The 15958-nt window shown below is 33.4% G+C and overlaps 2 protein-coding genes across 2 annotated transcripts; one reads left to right on the top strand and one right to left on the bottom strand.

Annotated features, from left to right (window-relative positions):
• Positions 1 to 1761: 1761 nt before the first annotated feature.
• Positions 1762 to 8447, bottom strand: TRIADDRAFT_64161 (uncharacterized protein; the record flags this gene model as incomplete). The annotated part of the gene is made up of 11 exons (XM_002114955.1): positions 1762 to 1793; positions 1969 to 1999; positions 2164 to 2250; positions 2445 to 2524; positions 2808 to 3150; positions 3480 to 3553; positions 3685 to 5211; positions 5402 to 5546; positions 5710 to 5864; positions 6415 to 6510; positions 8276 to 8447. 11 exons carry the CDS (start codon positions 8445 to 8447, stop codon positions 1762 to 1764), a joined length of 2742 nt encoding a protein of 913 aa, XP_002114991.1.
• A 5104-nt stretch (positions 8448 to 13551) lies between these two features.
• Positions 13552 to 15395, top strand: TRIADDRAFT_28457 (uncharacterized protein; the record flags this gene model as incomplete). The annotated part of the gene is made up of 4 exons (XM_002115132.1): positions 13552 to 13620; positions 14012 to 14118; positions 14955 to 15010; positions 15268 to 15395. 4 exons carry the CDS (start codon positions 13552 to 13554, stop codon positions 15393 to 15395), a joined length of 360 nt encoding a protein of 119 aa, XP_002115168.1.
• Positions 15396 to 15958: the final 563 nt, after the last annotated feature.

Here is a 15958-nt window from a genome sequence, read left to right as displayed (position 1 = left end):
AAGTCAGAAGAAATCAAACTGGAAATATGCTCAAAGTCGAAATATGTCGATTTACGATTTAATTAACCTAATAGTTAGCAACGTACCATTTTCACTGCCAGACTCCATTATTGTAGCCATGTGCCAAGGTGGCGTGCCTGAAACTGGTGCTGTACTGTAGCAATGTTGGTGTTTTTCTTTCTTTTACTCGAGTAGTTACCGTATCAGATCTACAGGCTGTAGCAGTAGTACGTACTGGACTGTACTGTACGGTACAGTCCTTTTTAGTTCTTACAGTTACAGTACAGTACAGTATACTGTACAGAACGTACTGTACAAGATACCTGGTAACAACGAATATAACGGTACTCGTAGTTTCGTGCTCAAGCTCAGGAGTACACGAGCGAGGGATCTACAGTAACTAGTAGTTAATAAGGCAACGAGGATAGGATGGCATTATCAACGGTACTACATTTCTACTAGCAGTGCACCGATTGATAAATTTTACACATGACCTACTCTATACTGTATACTAGTATTACTATAGAGTGGATCGTCTTGTTAGAAAATGTTTTTAAGTTTTTAATTACTACAAAATCGAACCTAGGTTTTCAATATCACAGCCAACGTGAACGATTACATATCATTTAACATGTAGTTACCGTATTATTTATTAGACGAATGTTTGTATTAATGTCAATGATACATTCAATTGTAATCGTTATTTTCTCGTATATAATATAAAATAACTACTGTCTGTAAGCCATACTTATAAATTATTCATTTATTTATGAACATAATTGGTCTGGATAGTAACAAGACATCGGCATTATCTTAGACCAAACACAACTTAGTGTTAATATTCGAAGTAATCACATCAGTTACAGTATAATAAACTGAACAGATTTAAAGGAATTATACGATTTCAAAAGTAATTCTAGGTACGAGTCAATAATTAAAATTAATGATTGTCAGTAACTGAGCTATCTGGCATCATATACATTTACAAGCTAATAATATCATTAACTATAATAACTTTTAACTGTTATTAATTAAGCAAATATACTAAATGATAATACGTACAGTACAGTATAAATCAACAGCTATTCGTTGCAGAGTACTTCCGTAGTTCTGTGCAAATTAAAAGAAAAAATGTACGAAATTTTATACGAGATACGGAAGAAATTTATAGACCCTATATTCATAGTTACCAGTGAAAATGCATAAAATGTAAAAAATTAGTGATGTAATCATTTGTCAAAGAGCGGCCATTTGATTTGATCAAGAATAAATAACGACCATGTTAGTACTGAATAGTTTGGATATTACTCGTGTCCAAATGATCATATTCTAATTCTCAAGTCCTGTTAACAGTATACTTTTAAAATGTTAACCCTAACATCATACGTGTAAGTGGATATTCCACTTATATTATTGACTGCGAAGAATATATCTAAGAGAGTCCCGTCCCATAAAACAATGACGTATACCAAGGGATTACAATACATTTACATTATATACGCATTGGTGCAGATTGTAATCGCAACTAACAATAACAATCGCCAATATATAAGAAATTGCTGTCAATAGATCGATTCAAGAATCATTATCTTTAAACCGTTCTAGAGGACTGGTAACAGAATATAAATGAGATTATAGCCGTAGTTAATCAAGTTACGATACAGTTGTCTTAGTCATAACTAGAAGTAGCTGACTGTAATAAAAAATTCTTACATTCATTTGTGGTATTACATTACTTCTACGAGTGCCACAATTTATTTATTACAAGGTGAAGCACCGACGTTTTAGCCGTACTGTAATATAAATAATAATAATACAGCTTAACACTTAAAATAAATACAGTATAATAAGGAAATACATTATTTCTATCGAAGTCAACGAATATATTTCAGAGGTTCGCAATTATTGTTTAACCATGTCGATATGGAGAACATATGAACTATGTCAAATGCCACGGTATTCTCTTACATTTTAAGTGATGGTCATTCCATACTTTCTCCTAAAATAATATAAAAAGAATCTATCAGGAAATCGACTGTAAGACTATTGTAATAGATATTTATAGACTGAATCTTAGTAATTAAGAAAAACGTAGAAATATGATCGGAAAAATAAGATATTTTTACTTCATGTATTTTATGCTAAAAGAAGGCATAATATTACCTCATAAGCATTATTATAGCTACTATAAAGCATTACCAGGTAGTAGAGAAATGCTGATGCGTACGTAAAGTTAATTACACATGTGCGCTAACATACAATAGATTCAAGAATTTAACTTGCGCTTAGGCTAGATGATTTGCGAAAGAATTATTGAATTTACTCGCCTGGCACCGTTGACTGCAATACCATGTGGTTTTACAGCCGGAACAGAGAAAGAAGGCGGGTTGATTACAATTATCACACATACGATGGGGCTCTACATCTACATTAAGGGGTCGTACAGTGTCACCACTACAAGGAGTAGACTTTATGTTATCCAATGCACCACGAGCATTAGTTTCAGGATCTGTCAATATACGACCTGTTATTAATGTACCACACTAACCATATTTACAGTATGTCTTACACCTATCAGATATTTCAAAAAATAATACGTACTATCCGTATTTTCATATATTAAGGCCGCACTACCTACTCCTTCTGAATTTCACTTTGCCAGATTTTTAAATTAAGTATTGATAGTACTAGTATAATAGGTTATTATTTCGTATCTACCAACGTATAACATCTACGTGTATATCTACACCTTTTACAAGTATTATACCATACATCTTATAAGCTTTATAAAAATTTTCTGCTATTACCTCTATGAATATCCTTATCGTAATTGTTTGACTTATTATCTACTTCTTCCAGGTTTCGCTGTTCTTTGGCATGCTTTAAGCCATCTTTAGAATCTTTCGTGGAATCACAAATTTGTTGATTAGGTTCATTTGTTGCTGACTTATCACTAGAATTTGCTGTGTCGTTCATTTTATTTCTTTTAGAGGAAGCGTCCGCTTCTATTTTAGATTTAATTTCATCGGCATTGCTTTCGTTTTTAGATTTTTCGTTCTTACTAATGCCATCATCGGACTTAAATGAATCGTCTTTCCCATCTTTCTTCACTTTGGTTTTCGGACATATTTGATTTTCTTCCAGATTAATCTGCAATTACATGAGATGTAAAAAGGATACTTTATCAGCTTTGATCAGTCTAGTTTAGATTTTATGATGAAAGGTCTTTATGTAGATGAAGAATCCTTCTATTTTCTATGAACTAAGAAATCATATTACAGCAATAGAACTGCAAAAATTTATTTATGTTTACGAGTCTTAAATGCATCTTAATTAACGAAGCTAGTAAGTTTATTCACAAACACAGATGAATAAATTATAGGTAGTTTTAATAAGCTAAGATATCAATGCCATATCGGAAGGCCAGGTTGTGTTCTAATGTTCGAAGCCGAATAATTTATCAACGCAAGATTTCTTACCGACGTTTTGTCAGTCTGATTCGGATTGCTAATAGGGTTGTCCGATGATTCCTTAATGACAGAGTTTCTATTACCTTTAAGATTATAATCCAATTTAGAAAAAGAAATTCTTAATGGATTTTGCTAAACACCAAACCAATATAAGTGTAAATTATCCAGTGAAAACTACATCAGAAATACAATAAAAATACTCCCATTTAAATACCTTCAGTAGCGTTAGATAAGTTCCCAGATGTCTGCTTCTGAAATATTTCGGTATTTAAGTGTGATACATCTTTATCGCGTTCTTCTCTATATCTCACTGAATTTGATTCTTGTAGATGGTGAAATTCAACTGAGTTATGGTTATCATTCTGTTTATTTTTTGGGATATCATATGCTTTAACTTGAGATTTTAAAGTTTCGGCTGTTTCAAACTGTTCTCCTGTAGTAACCTTGGTAACTGTTTCCTTTTCAATACTACTATCAGTATCTGATTTCTTACTTTGACCTCGTATAGTCGGCGTCTTGGTGGCAACGTCTAAAATACTGGCTTCAGTTGATATTGACAGTACTTCCTTAGTGTTCAATTTATCTATGTTATCTTTTGTTTCATTGCAAATTGCAAAAGAATTGCTTGCATTAAAATTTGTAACATTAGGTAGGTTATTCGTTGATAATTGGTGGTCAGTACTATGCGACAATTTTTGTGATGGTGCTTGTTCAGGCTGTCCTATAGAGAACTGCTGATTGGCAGGTCCAGTCATACCAAGACTGCCGCTTACGGATTGTATCGGTGACACCGCATACTGAGATGATGGCATGTGCTGTATTGTCTGGGGCTGCTGTGGATGACCTAACCAATGGTACTGATTATACTGAGAGACACCATACGGAGCTACTTCTTGTGATGGCATATTGTGAAAGTTAGGAAAATGTTGATAATGAGGGTCTTGACTATGAATCATTGAAGGCACGTGATGAGAATGATGTTGAGAATAAACGTGTGAAGGATTTGGGTACTGTGGGGTCATCTGAGGTGATAGTTGCATATGCGATGGATTTGTAAAATTTTGGGCAGATGAATTGTAACCAGATAAAGGCTGTGATTGATAATCTATATTGTTAATCGCTTGCGGCTGAGGCTGATAGTACGATGGTTGGTTTACATTACTGCATGACTGAAAGCTTTCATTAACAAAGGTAGGTGATGTCTGCATATCATTACCCATGGGTGAGGTTAAAGTTCCTAAAGTTGGTGAATGAACAGGAGGCGATTTCATAAGGCCATTAGCCATATTAAATATTTGATTCGGATTATTATGTATGGCATGATCGCTTATCATGCTATTCATTTGAGGCATCATAACAGGAGATTGAATTCGTACTCCGCTCATACTATAGTTATTATTTAAGCTAAGATTTGGAGAAGTTCCAAAACCGCCAGATGATGCCATAGGAAAACTACTTGAAATCCTATTCTCGGTTAATAGTCCTATCCCTACACTACCGTGTGTATTAACAGAATTTATATTAAAATCGGCATCGTTGTTTTTCTTGCTGGCATTTGCATTCTCAGTATCAGTATCGCTAGCGACTCCAGTTTCATTCATGTATTTTTGGACACGTTTCCTGGCTACTACTGCAGCTCGCCTTCTCTTTCGGAATGTATCTTGATAATCAACATCTCCATCTTCCTCTTCGTCTTCATCTTCAGCAGTCTCTTGTTCAGATTCATCCGTGTCTAGATCTCCTATACAGAGTTTGCCAATCGAATAAAGACAATTTAGAAAAATTGATAAGAACTATATTTCCGAAGAAGTCCTGATTTAATACGGTGCATTTATACAACGTTAACTATTATATATAGTTGTATACTGTACGATAACCAATATGCCCTTAAATACATACGCAGCAAGTAGACAATATTTATATACACTTACGCTTCCGTTTACTAATGGTTTTTCGTATGGACACTCTTGTATTCTTAGTAGCGCTTTTCTTCGGGTCAATCACAGCATCTTTAGGTGAGGTTAAAGTAGGATCTGGAAATGGATTCTTTCGTAGCTTTTTATCTATTGGCTTTTTCTGATTGTTACAAAAATATCATATAAATCCCGTCGCTCGCTAATTATAAGTGAAATATAGGATAATTTTGTACTTATACTGTAATTTTAATTTACCTACAGTAATGTGCGTTATCTTGAGGTTAATTATTGAATATAACATCGATGCATATATGATACGTTACCTTATTATTAAAATTTCCTCCTTTATCGTCAGTAAAAGGATTTTTTACAAAATATGGGCAAATTTCACTCGACTGACAATAATGGCATAACCACGGAACGTCCGGCTTCAAAACCGATTCTGGTATCTGTGGTGAATGGCACTGTTGATGATATCCTAAATAGAAAAAATGACCAAATTGTCGTAATGTCATCTGTGACATATCATCCACTACAACTCAATCACTCAGCTATACTGTATTTAAAAATTTAAATTAATGTTTTTATCTATTAGATTTTATTTATTAGAACAAAGTCTACGACTTTACGTATTGATGGTAAATAAAAAAATTATTACCTGTATGCAACAGGTAACTAACTAATGTACTGTACTAATTCTGATACCACCTTACGCTAGAACTTATAAAAGATATCATGCAGTATAATTTTATAATGTGATACCATAATATACGCGCATGTACGTATTCCCATCAGCACCAGTACTGTTACTTAATTAATTAAGATTAATGAAATTTTTGACTACACTAACAGTAAATACTTTTACATTGACGTTGTAATAGGCTAAAATTGATTGCCATAGGATTAATTGATACTTTCTTGTTTATTAAACGTTTAAACATGTAATGATTTCAAACTCTTTTGCGCTGCATGCATGAAGACTTCAATAGAATATAGCACTAAAATTTTAATTAATCATTATTACTTACCAATACTGCATCGATCACATAAGACAATCTCGTTAGGTGATTCAGAAGAGCCACTCTTACAAACGATGCAGACGATTTCCGTAGTGGTATCGCCAACTTGAGTAAATAGAAAATCCGAACAACAACAGCCCCAACATTAAAAATTTATAGAAGTAACGGCAAAAATTGGAGTTAATTGCCCTTCTAAAAATTCTAGCTTTAATGAATGAACACCGATGCTAAGTGGATTCATTGTAATACTGTACATCGCATTCAGTTAATAGTAATATTTATTCCTAATAGTACAATGGATGATGGAATCAGTCACTCGCAAGCTCACAACTCCGGCAGTCAAGGATAAAGAAGTTGATGTGTGTGATGCGTTATTTTATTACTGATACTAACGTTAGTTTGTTATTAAGCGGTGCTGATTGATACTGGAACAGATACAATTCACACTATCACTATGAGCTAGCTTTACGTTACAGTAAAATCCAAAATACAGTATATCAATAAAATGTACAGTACTGTAGACGGTCGTCCAGAAGTAACCGAGAAGGAATACTGTACTGTACAGTGCACAGTACTGTACTGTATGGTGTACTGTACTGTACACTTTGCACAATTAATATACTGTACAGTACAGTACTGTACTGTATTTTCTACACTACTGTAAGTTATCAACTTGGCAGTTCTTCCAAGCTGAGTAATGTGATAGCACACAAACGCTTTTAAGATCTTCAACTTCATAGAATAATTTCAGGTATATATTATATATTTATGGTATATACTTTTTTTACTTTTTAATAAATAAAGAAATAAAATTAGCCAAGTCTACAAGCACGCTGCATTTTACGTCTATTGTTTAGCAAGCAATAGTGCAAAGACAAAAAAGATGTGCTGCACTCAAGGCTAAAGGCTGTAGTTATACTAGGTAATGCATATAACGCATCTACTCTTATAATACAGCCACACATCTACAGAACAAAACCGTATAGTACCGTACAGTACGTACGGTGTGTACAGTGAACATTGAACAACTCTTTCTCTTTGAATCAATGCGAGCACAAAGGCTATCGATGACCTGTACTGTACTGAACGTACAGTACAGTATACAGTATACCTGTGCACTGTGCAGCATGTCCACTGAAGTACTGTAAAAGATTGTACAGTATCAGTATGGAGCCGTGCAGTACCGTACGACACTCTTTTTTACAAAGGTGGTTTTATGTACTCACAATCTGTATAGTAAAATTAAATAAAATAAATGTCTAATTGTCTGATTCGAAGTAGTTTCATGAACATTGGTAAAAACGACATATCCTATATTTACTGTTACTCTACCAGTATTATACACACTTATTCGGTATTCATTACATGTTGAAAAGCATACAGTAGAAAAGGAAAATGAGATACTAACGGTATTACAGAATGCGTATGTCTAATTATATATTGTAAACTCGAAAGATACTGATAGAAATGACAAAGACAATAGAGAGTAAAGACTAGACTTGCAGCTGTACAGTACTGTAATTATTGGTATCCACTCACTGCTAACGTAAAGTAATACTGTATGTCACCAATCGATGGAATTACATTGAAAATATTGCACATAATAGTACAGTAGAGCAATATCACACCATTCAAGAGATGCTTTATAATGATCCACCATTAATAGAAAATAATCTCAATTTGAAATGTAATACAGTGCTAAGGTACTTTCTACATGCGACGCTGCAAAATATTCTCGAGTAAAAAGAGACACAATTTCTGAGAACATTGGATTTAGTGGTAACTTTTATAACAAATTATTTGGAGTCGGCGATGAAGTGAGTGAGCACATATAATATGAGGCAATATTGCAGTTAAATGAAGAACTTACCGCTGTAGATATCACTAAAGGGTAGATCATCTGTAGACTTGTCATCAAATAAGACCTTACACTTGCGACGTCGTTTGTCGATGCTTTTTATTTTCGCATAATAGTAATTGTTCTGGCATTTGACGATAATAACATCATTGATAGCATGTGGAAATTTCTTGTTGAGGTTCATATCATCTTACTACGGTGTTAACAAAACCTGAAATATGGCGCGATGCTAAAAGGTCTTCGTCCTGTTTTAGTAAAGCTCTTGAGATATAATGTTCACAATTAGATAAAATATAGATATTAGCGATTAGTTGATAGCTGATGCTGAGTCTGATGACTGTTTTACTGATATTTAATGTTCTTGATGGACAGGACCACTGATAATAGTGATAGTGTCGAGTTAAATAAGGAATAAAATGCGATGCGCATTCGCTCTACAGTACTAAACTCAGTGTAATGTACTGTACTGTACTGTACAGTACTGTACAGTATTCAAAATTAGTGTACTGTACAGTGTACAGTACAGTACTGTATACTGCATTATGGGCTAGCCTAGAGGTAAGAAAAAAACCTCTACAGTATACAGTACTGTAACCATGTAGTACTGTACTGTACAGTATTGTAGACTACAGTACTGTACAGTACAGTACAGGCAGTAATTTTCTTTTACAGTACTGTACTGTACAGTGTACAGTGTACAGTACAGTACAGTAGTAAGGATCACCACCTTATTCAGTACCGTAAACAGAAAATAAGGTGTTGTTTCAGCCATGTTTACGCTGTAATGTACTGTACAGTACAGTACAGTATGCTAGTACATACTGTACTGTACAGTATGTACGGTCAGTGACAGAAAATGAATCGGAATTTAAAGTTTGCGCTATCCGTCTCTTTAGATCTGATATGGTCTCTCATTTCTTGTTAGTGTCACAGTTACTCCTGTTCACGGTTTAATATAGGACTAGATGGATTATATTAATTATAGTTAGTAACTGTGCTGCATTTAGAATATATACTGTGAGTACTGTATACTGTATAGTACAGTCTCGCATTTGTATTTCAGCAGTAATAAAATGTTTCTTTGAACTTTGCGTGGTACTGCAATTTTGCATTATAATCATTTAGCTGCCTATATCTCTGTCGGCGAAGCGACAGGATGTTTAGCTAGTATGTTTCAAAAAGCAAGTATTTTGTATACTTCGCGTACTGCTGTTTATTTGTACTGTACCTTTTGCTTTACATTATTTGACTGTCGCTTATTATATTTATTTACATTTGCTCATTGTCTGTCTGAGCTCACTGCAACATTTCAATGTGTCAGAATTATTGTTACCCCGTCTAAACAAGTACAGTACCAACACCAACAGCACAATATTATTAAAATGTCTGTCTAGAGTACTGTACTGACCAGATATCGCAACAGGCCTATGATTATAATTATAATAACTGATGATTTACAACCAAGCTGTAATCAGTTTTGTTAATAAAGAATGAAAATATTTTAGGAATAATAATTATAACAACCCATATTTTAACTGACTGTTGAAGATTAATCACATACAGTGCAGAATCTAGGAGATTGCTCAAATTTCTGGCTCTAAAGCAGTTGTATCTCTTCGCTTACCAGTTTAATAATATTGGAGTATAAAGTTTTAGTGAGCTATGGCTAGGGCATATTATGATATGCCAATCGCGATACCATAAAGAAGTGAGAATTCGTAGCACAACAGAAATAGAGTATATTCAGTGTTAGTATATAATTAAATAATGACTGAGATTTTAGATTAAGTTGACAGTACCTGCGTATTTGACGCTATTGATGATTTCGAAGTTAATATAATATTTTATAGGTTACCAATTAATTTATCAACTATCTCAAGAGCAAAGATTATCAGCTATAAGAAGTATAAGTTTGCACATGTTCAAAGATTCGAGAACTTTAAACATTTTCTTATTTTTTTAAAGGGTTTTGTAAGAGGTTTGATTGTAAAATTTTGTGATATATCTCAATTATCTTTGTAATTTTACTTTCTGTCGTGTTAATTTCCGGTCTTAAAGATAAACAATGAAAATCCATTGTTCTATGGACATATTTTTTAATGCATCAATGCAGCATCGACGAGTGTTGGCAATTTGCGATCCTACACGTTTTAAAGTAAAATTGAATCTCTCTCAAAAATCTATTTTTACATATTGTAGCTGTTGAAGTGATGATTAGTTAAAATAAAAACTAATCCAAGGTCTCTATTTTAAACTAAGTTCCTAGTTAGGCTGGTTGTTATTTAACCATTGTCAATTTCAATCAAATTAATATTATTAACAAAATTAACATACGTAATTATCTACCAGTGATGATATTAATTTTGTGGTTATGCAATAAATTATTAATCTTAGGTTACATATCTGGTCTGAATATAATCAGCGACGGAAGTTTCGTTTAATATTTATCAATAACTTATTTTTCACTACTTTTAAAATATATTGTCGGTATGGTATTTGGACTTTGGAGACTGCCAGAGCGGTACTGTACTGTACAGTATGGTCATCATTGCTACAGCTGTATGTATGACAGACCTGTAACGTCTAGGAATTAGTGCAGATAAACTGCATACAGCACAGTAGCTGCAGGGCTTAAAACAATGATATTAACTTAATACCGTAATTACAGTACATATTGACTCGTTCACTAGCAATTCACTAAAGTTGACTAGTAACAGTAAATACAACACAAACCACATAACATTCGATAGCTAAGTTTATACTGGTTACAAGTTTAATCTTGGCCCTAGTAGCCGTTACTATATTCTTGACTGTGTCCTGATTATCCTTACTGAGTAATGGAGGAATAATTAGTTTGGTAGTTCAACTATTTGAATTAACGTAAAAGTTTTTTTATTCTGCAAAACAAGTGTATAGCTCACAAATAATGTAAGCAATAACTTGTACTATTCAGATTAATAACTGAAACTAACTGGATGGCTAAACTCATGCGTATCGCTCACAAATACTGTGAGCAATAAAGCTTGTGCAGTTTCAATTAACTAGTGAAACTAACTGTTAGCCCATAAGCACTATAAGCAATAAGCTTGTACTGTTCTGATTAAGAACTGAAACTGTCAAACTCCTTTGTGATCATTCAGATTCAGTTACATTAGTTACACTAGTTCATACACTGTCTGTCATATTTTCTCCGTAACGTTTTGGTGATGAATAATACTGTATACTGTACGAGTATTTCAATTTAGATCCAGGTTTATCATTCGCTCGTCCTATAATGTTAGAAATGCTATAAAATATCATAGATATTGTGCAATTTAACTTGTAAAGTATAATTTACGGCCTAGAATGGAATCAACATTAATGTTGTCATTATTTTAACAATACAATACAGTATAGGGCATTTTTGAACTTATGATCAATGTGGAAGTTAGTTAGCTATACTAATGGATAGATCTACTGACTCAAAATATTATCACTACCATACATCGTTTACGTATATGTGTACGTGTGATCCGCGAGAAAAGTCATTGATGTTCTCATACGAACATACTGTACACTATGTGCATTGCTGACATGGCAATGTGGCTTGCAGTTTAAAGACTAAAGATTTTATTATATTAGCTTTGTTACAAAATTGTAAACATAACATCCTATTAAGACAGCTCACGGAAATTTACAAATTCAGGTACCATCATAATGCAATCATTATGGCTTTTAAAAGAATATACCTTAAATAAGTACACACGTATGTCGAAGTATTTCATAATTCAGCATCTTGCACTGATGATGCTTTTGCTGTATGGTGTACGTCGATTGGATACCAAGATAAACTTAAGCTAGTTTGAATGCGCACAAGTAGACTAAATATTGCAAGCAATATCTAGTACTATATTGAGTAAAAATTTTTGCCCAATATTCTTTCGGAGGATCAATTCATTTACTTTCGGGTTTCTTTTTTAATGTTTCCTTCGTGGTGGTATCGTTACGGATGATATAGAAAGGTTTGACTTCATACTTTGAAGCTCGCTGTCTAACGTCTTCCTCTATACTTTTGTTAATGTTTTTTTGCAAAGTCTGTGTTGATGGAAATGCAAGATCATACGCAGTTAGAAGGATACACGTAAGTTGATTTTAATGAATAAGTGAATAAGTACTGTATTTGTAAATTGGTATTCGGATCCGATATATTACACTAAATTTATTTGATCTCTTACATAAATTGATATACTGTAATGGACTGAGTAGAGAATTTCAGTATAGAAATTCTGCATCACCTGTTCTCACTTACAGTTGTTACTATAAAATACGCGTATTCTTACATTACAACTGCATCCACTTGCAGTGCATCAAGTTTTATGCCATATTATTGGCAAGTTTGCAGTATTGGAATAATCTTATCAAGTCATCCCAATAACTATATTATTAGCTTGTTGCAGTAATGTACATTTGTTGAATAAGCATCCAATAATGTAGGACGTGTATCATATTAAGGATACGAGCTTTACTGATCATGCAGAAATTTTAAGAATTAATTGATTTCTAGCTTCATTCAGGAATATTATCTCCCAATTTTTCAATTCATATACCTTCCTTAATTTGTCAGCACCAGTTACTTTCGTACCCTTCCTAGGCTGCTTTGCATTCCCTAAAAACAGCCATGATCAATAAATACGGAGTGAAATAGGCATAAAGATACAGGTATACGCCTCAGTCCATAGTAAAACTACTCCTTGCATTTACTATACAGCACTGTCAAAAAATGAAAGCAGTAGAGCGTCAAATTGTGATTAGATAGAACTCACTTTTTATCGATGTTTTAGTTAATCTTTTGACTTTTTTACTATTATTCGCTTTGGATAATTTCCTAACAGGACCTTGTGGCATTTTTGTAATTTCGTCTTCTAATCTCCTTTTGTGCTTGCAAGTTGTGATGGCAGTAGCACTGCTGCCGCTGTGCTACTGTCTTCAGTGTCCTACAGTACTGAGCATACCGTGTACAGTGTATAGTACTGTACTGGACATACCCGTACTGTACCCGTATACAGTACAGTACTGTACAGTGTCACCATTTACTATATTAAAGTCCTGTACTGTATTGTACGGTGTACTGTAACTGTACAGTAGAGACCCTACTATAAAGATTTGATTTAACTCACTTTACAGATATTGCTGCTACTAAACCGAGCTTCTTTTTATCTGCTGCTGTACCTTTCAAATTTTATTAGCCAAAATTTTTCAAAGTTTTACGCCTATCAATGGACGAACAACTAAAAGATGCTCGAGAACAAATGGATGGTGTTCCTAGAGAAGTTCGTAATCTAAGGGCTTGTTTGGTTTGCTCTCTCGTGAAGGCAAGTGTACAATAATACTGTACGTGCTTCTTTCATCCTGATTTTCTAGTGGGCCATGTATTCGTGTGTTAGTGAGAGACTAAGAGCAGCATTTCAAGTATTGAAATTATTTAAATTTGTTGATAGATCCATCACTACTACAATATATATATATATATAAATAGACTTACAAAAACAGCATACTGTGATTTAAAATGATAATATCAGCTCAATTTTGTAATACGCACACTATAGGATTATCAAGTTCTATTACTTCATGTCTAGATTTCTACCTTAATATCTTTTGCAATACGTACGCATATCTTGGACTAACACTGTACTTCTTTTCATGTAGCTTTATTACTTTTCGCCTATTTTAACTTTTTGTTGTATTATAATGAATACGTAAAATTATCAGACCATAGATCAATTTGAGTTGGATGGATGTGAAAACTGTGATAAGTACCTGCATCTCAAAGGGGATAGACAGAGTGTTTACGAATGCACAAGTCCAAACTTTAGTGGGTAAGTCAGTAAGATTTTTTTGTTAAGATCATATACGTGTACGTATGAACAGCATAATTAAAGTAAATGGATAAAACTGTATAGGCGTATGTACAGTGTTGGTTGGTGTTATGCCTGAGTAAGTGCTGTCGTCTAGAGTAAAACACTTATCAAGCGTGCTATAGTCTTGCAAGACGACGCTAGAAAGATATTAAGCAATGTGATAGCAGTTAATGCGATTATGATCATAATTTGCACGTCTTCTTTATTCTGGTACTAGACAAGGTACATACGATGGGAAATGTCATTAATTCGCTTCTTTACCTCTATATTTATAATAAATGTTTACTTTTTGATCCTTTAAGTGGCTCTTAACGTCGTGATCAATGGAAATGTTTTATCAATGTTCAGCCGTACAAAGCTTATTTACATAAGCTTGCTAAATTTTTGGATGTTTCATCTCAAAAACTTAGTATTGCGTACTAAGAGATATTTACTACCCTTGTAGCTTACTGTAACTATACTAGGATTAGAGTTTGTGCGGAAACCGTTGCAAATTGTTATCTGCAGTACAGTATGCAGTAGAAGACGTTAATGCTCTCATCTTGTAGATGAGTAGCTACGTAGTATTGCAAGTATAATACGCTTTTTTTTGCTATGAAACAAGCCATAAAAATATTAGAATATCAATATTCGATATACGAATTCAATAGTAAATTTATTGTTATTGCCCTATGTTGATTAAGGCTTTAATTAATTGTGTATAATTAATCATAGATTATTCAGTAAAAGGATTATGAGGTAGATGCTACTGTTGCCCATATACATAAATATTCTTACTTTGTCCTTTTTCGTAGAATGATTTCACTGACTGATCCAAAAAATAGCTGGGTAGCAAGGTGGCAAGGAATAGGTTAGTAATGACTTGTTGATCTTTAGATAGTATCTATAAGAGCAATTCGTTTGTGTAACTATTATACCATGAGAATATGTTAGCTCTATGTCAAAAATTCAATTTTGCGTTTATTAGTGGTTTAAACTAGATCTAATACAGTTTTTGGGTACAGTATATACCGTACAGTATAGATTATAACGTATTGAAGTCTCTAACAACATACGCGGTTTTTGCTTTTGCGCAAAATGGTTCTTAAATGCTATATTAATTCGTAGATTCTTTCACGAGAGGATGTTACGCAATATCTGTCACAGGACGATTGCCTCAACATGTTTTGGAAGAATTACAAGACGCGAATATTACGTATCGATCGCGAGATATAAGTATAAATAGCTATTCATAAAAGACTACAAATACATGCGAATGCTATACTTACGACTTAAATTTCGTAAACAACCGAATATAACAAGTAGTCTGATCCTTTATGCAATTACGACTGCTAGTTCGGGCTCTGGTTTTTAATGTGTGGTTGATTATGATTGTTATTTAAGATGTGGATGTGAATGATTTGTACAGTATTAGTGTATCGATACGCATATCTATCTGTCTATATATAGTATACTCAGCATATTTTTTGGCGAACTTACGTTAAATATGCCTGCTAACCTTATTAAAAAAGTTGACTCTATCAGCAATATCCTTACTGAAGATTTCGTACTTATTTGTGCATTTTATACATGCTGCATGGGATAACTGCAGCTGATATACCCTTGCAGTACTGTACTTTAATTTTATATTATGTACTACACTGTATCAATATCTATTACCTTAATTGTAAGTTTATTAATTTATGGATTGAGTTTTTATATTGAGTACCGATATGACAGTTCAACTTTAGCATCTAGTAACATGAGGTTAATTTTATTGTACTAAAAACAGTATCATTTTAATAGTTTTAATCAATTG

This window comes from Trichoplax adhaerens, genomic scaffold (genome assembly GCF_000150275.1).
Source record: "Trichoplax adhaerens TRIADscaffold_9 genomic scaffold, whole genome shotgun sequence".
Taxonomy (NCBI): Eukaryota; Metazoa; Placozoa; class Uniplacotomia; order Trichoplacea; family Trichoplacidae; genus Trichoplax; species Trichoplax adhaerens.
The sequence above is the reverse complement of the archived record's forward strand: the minus strand, read 5'-3'. Positions and strand labels throughout refer to the sequence as shown.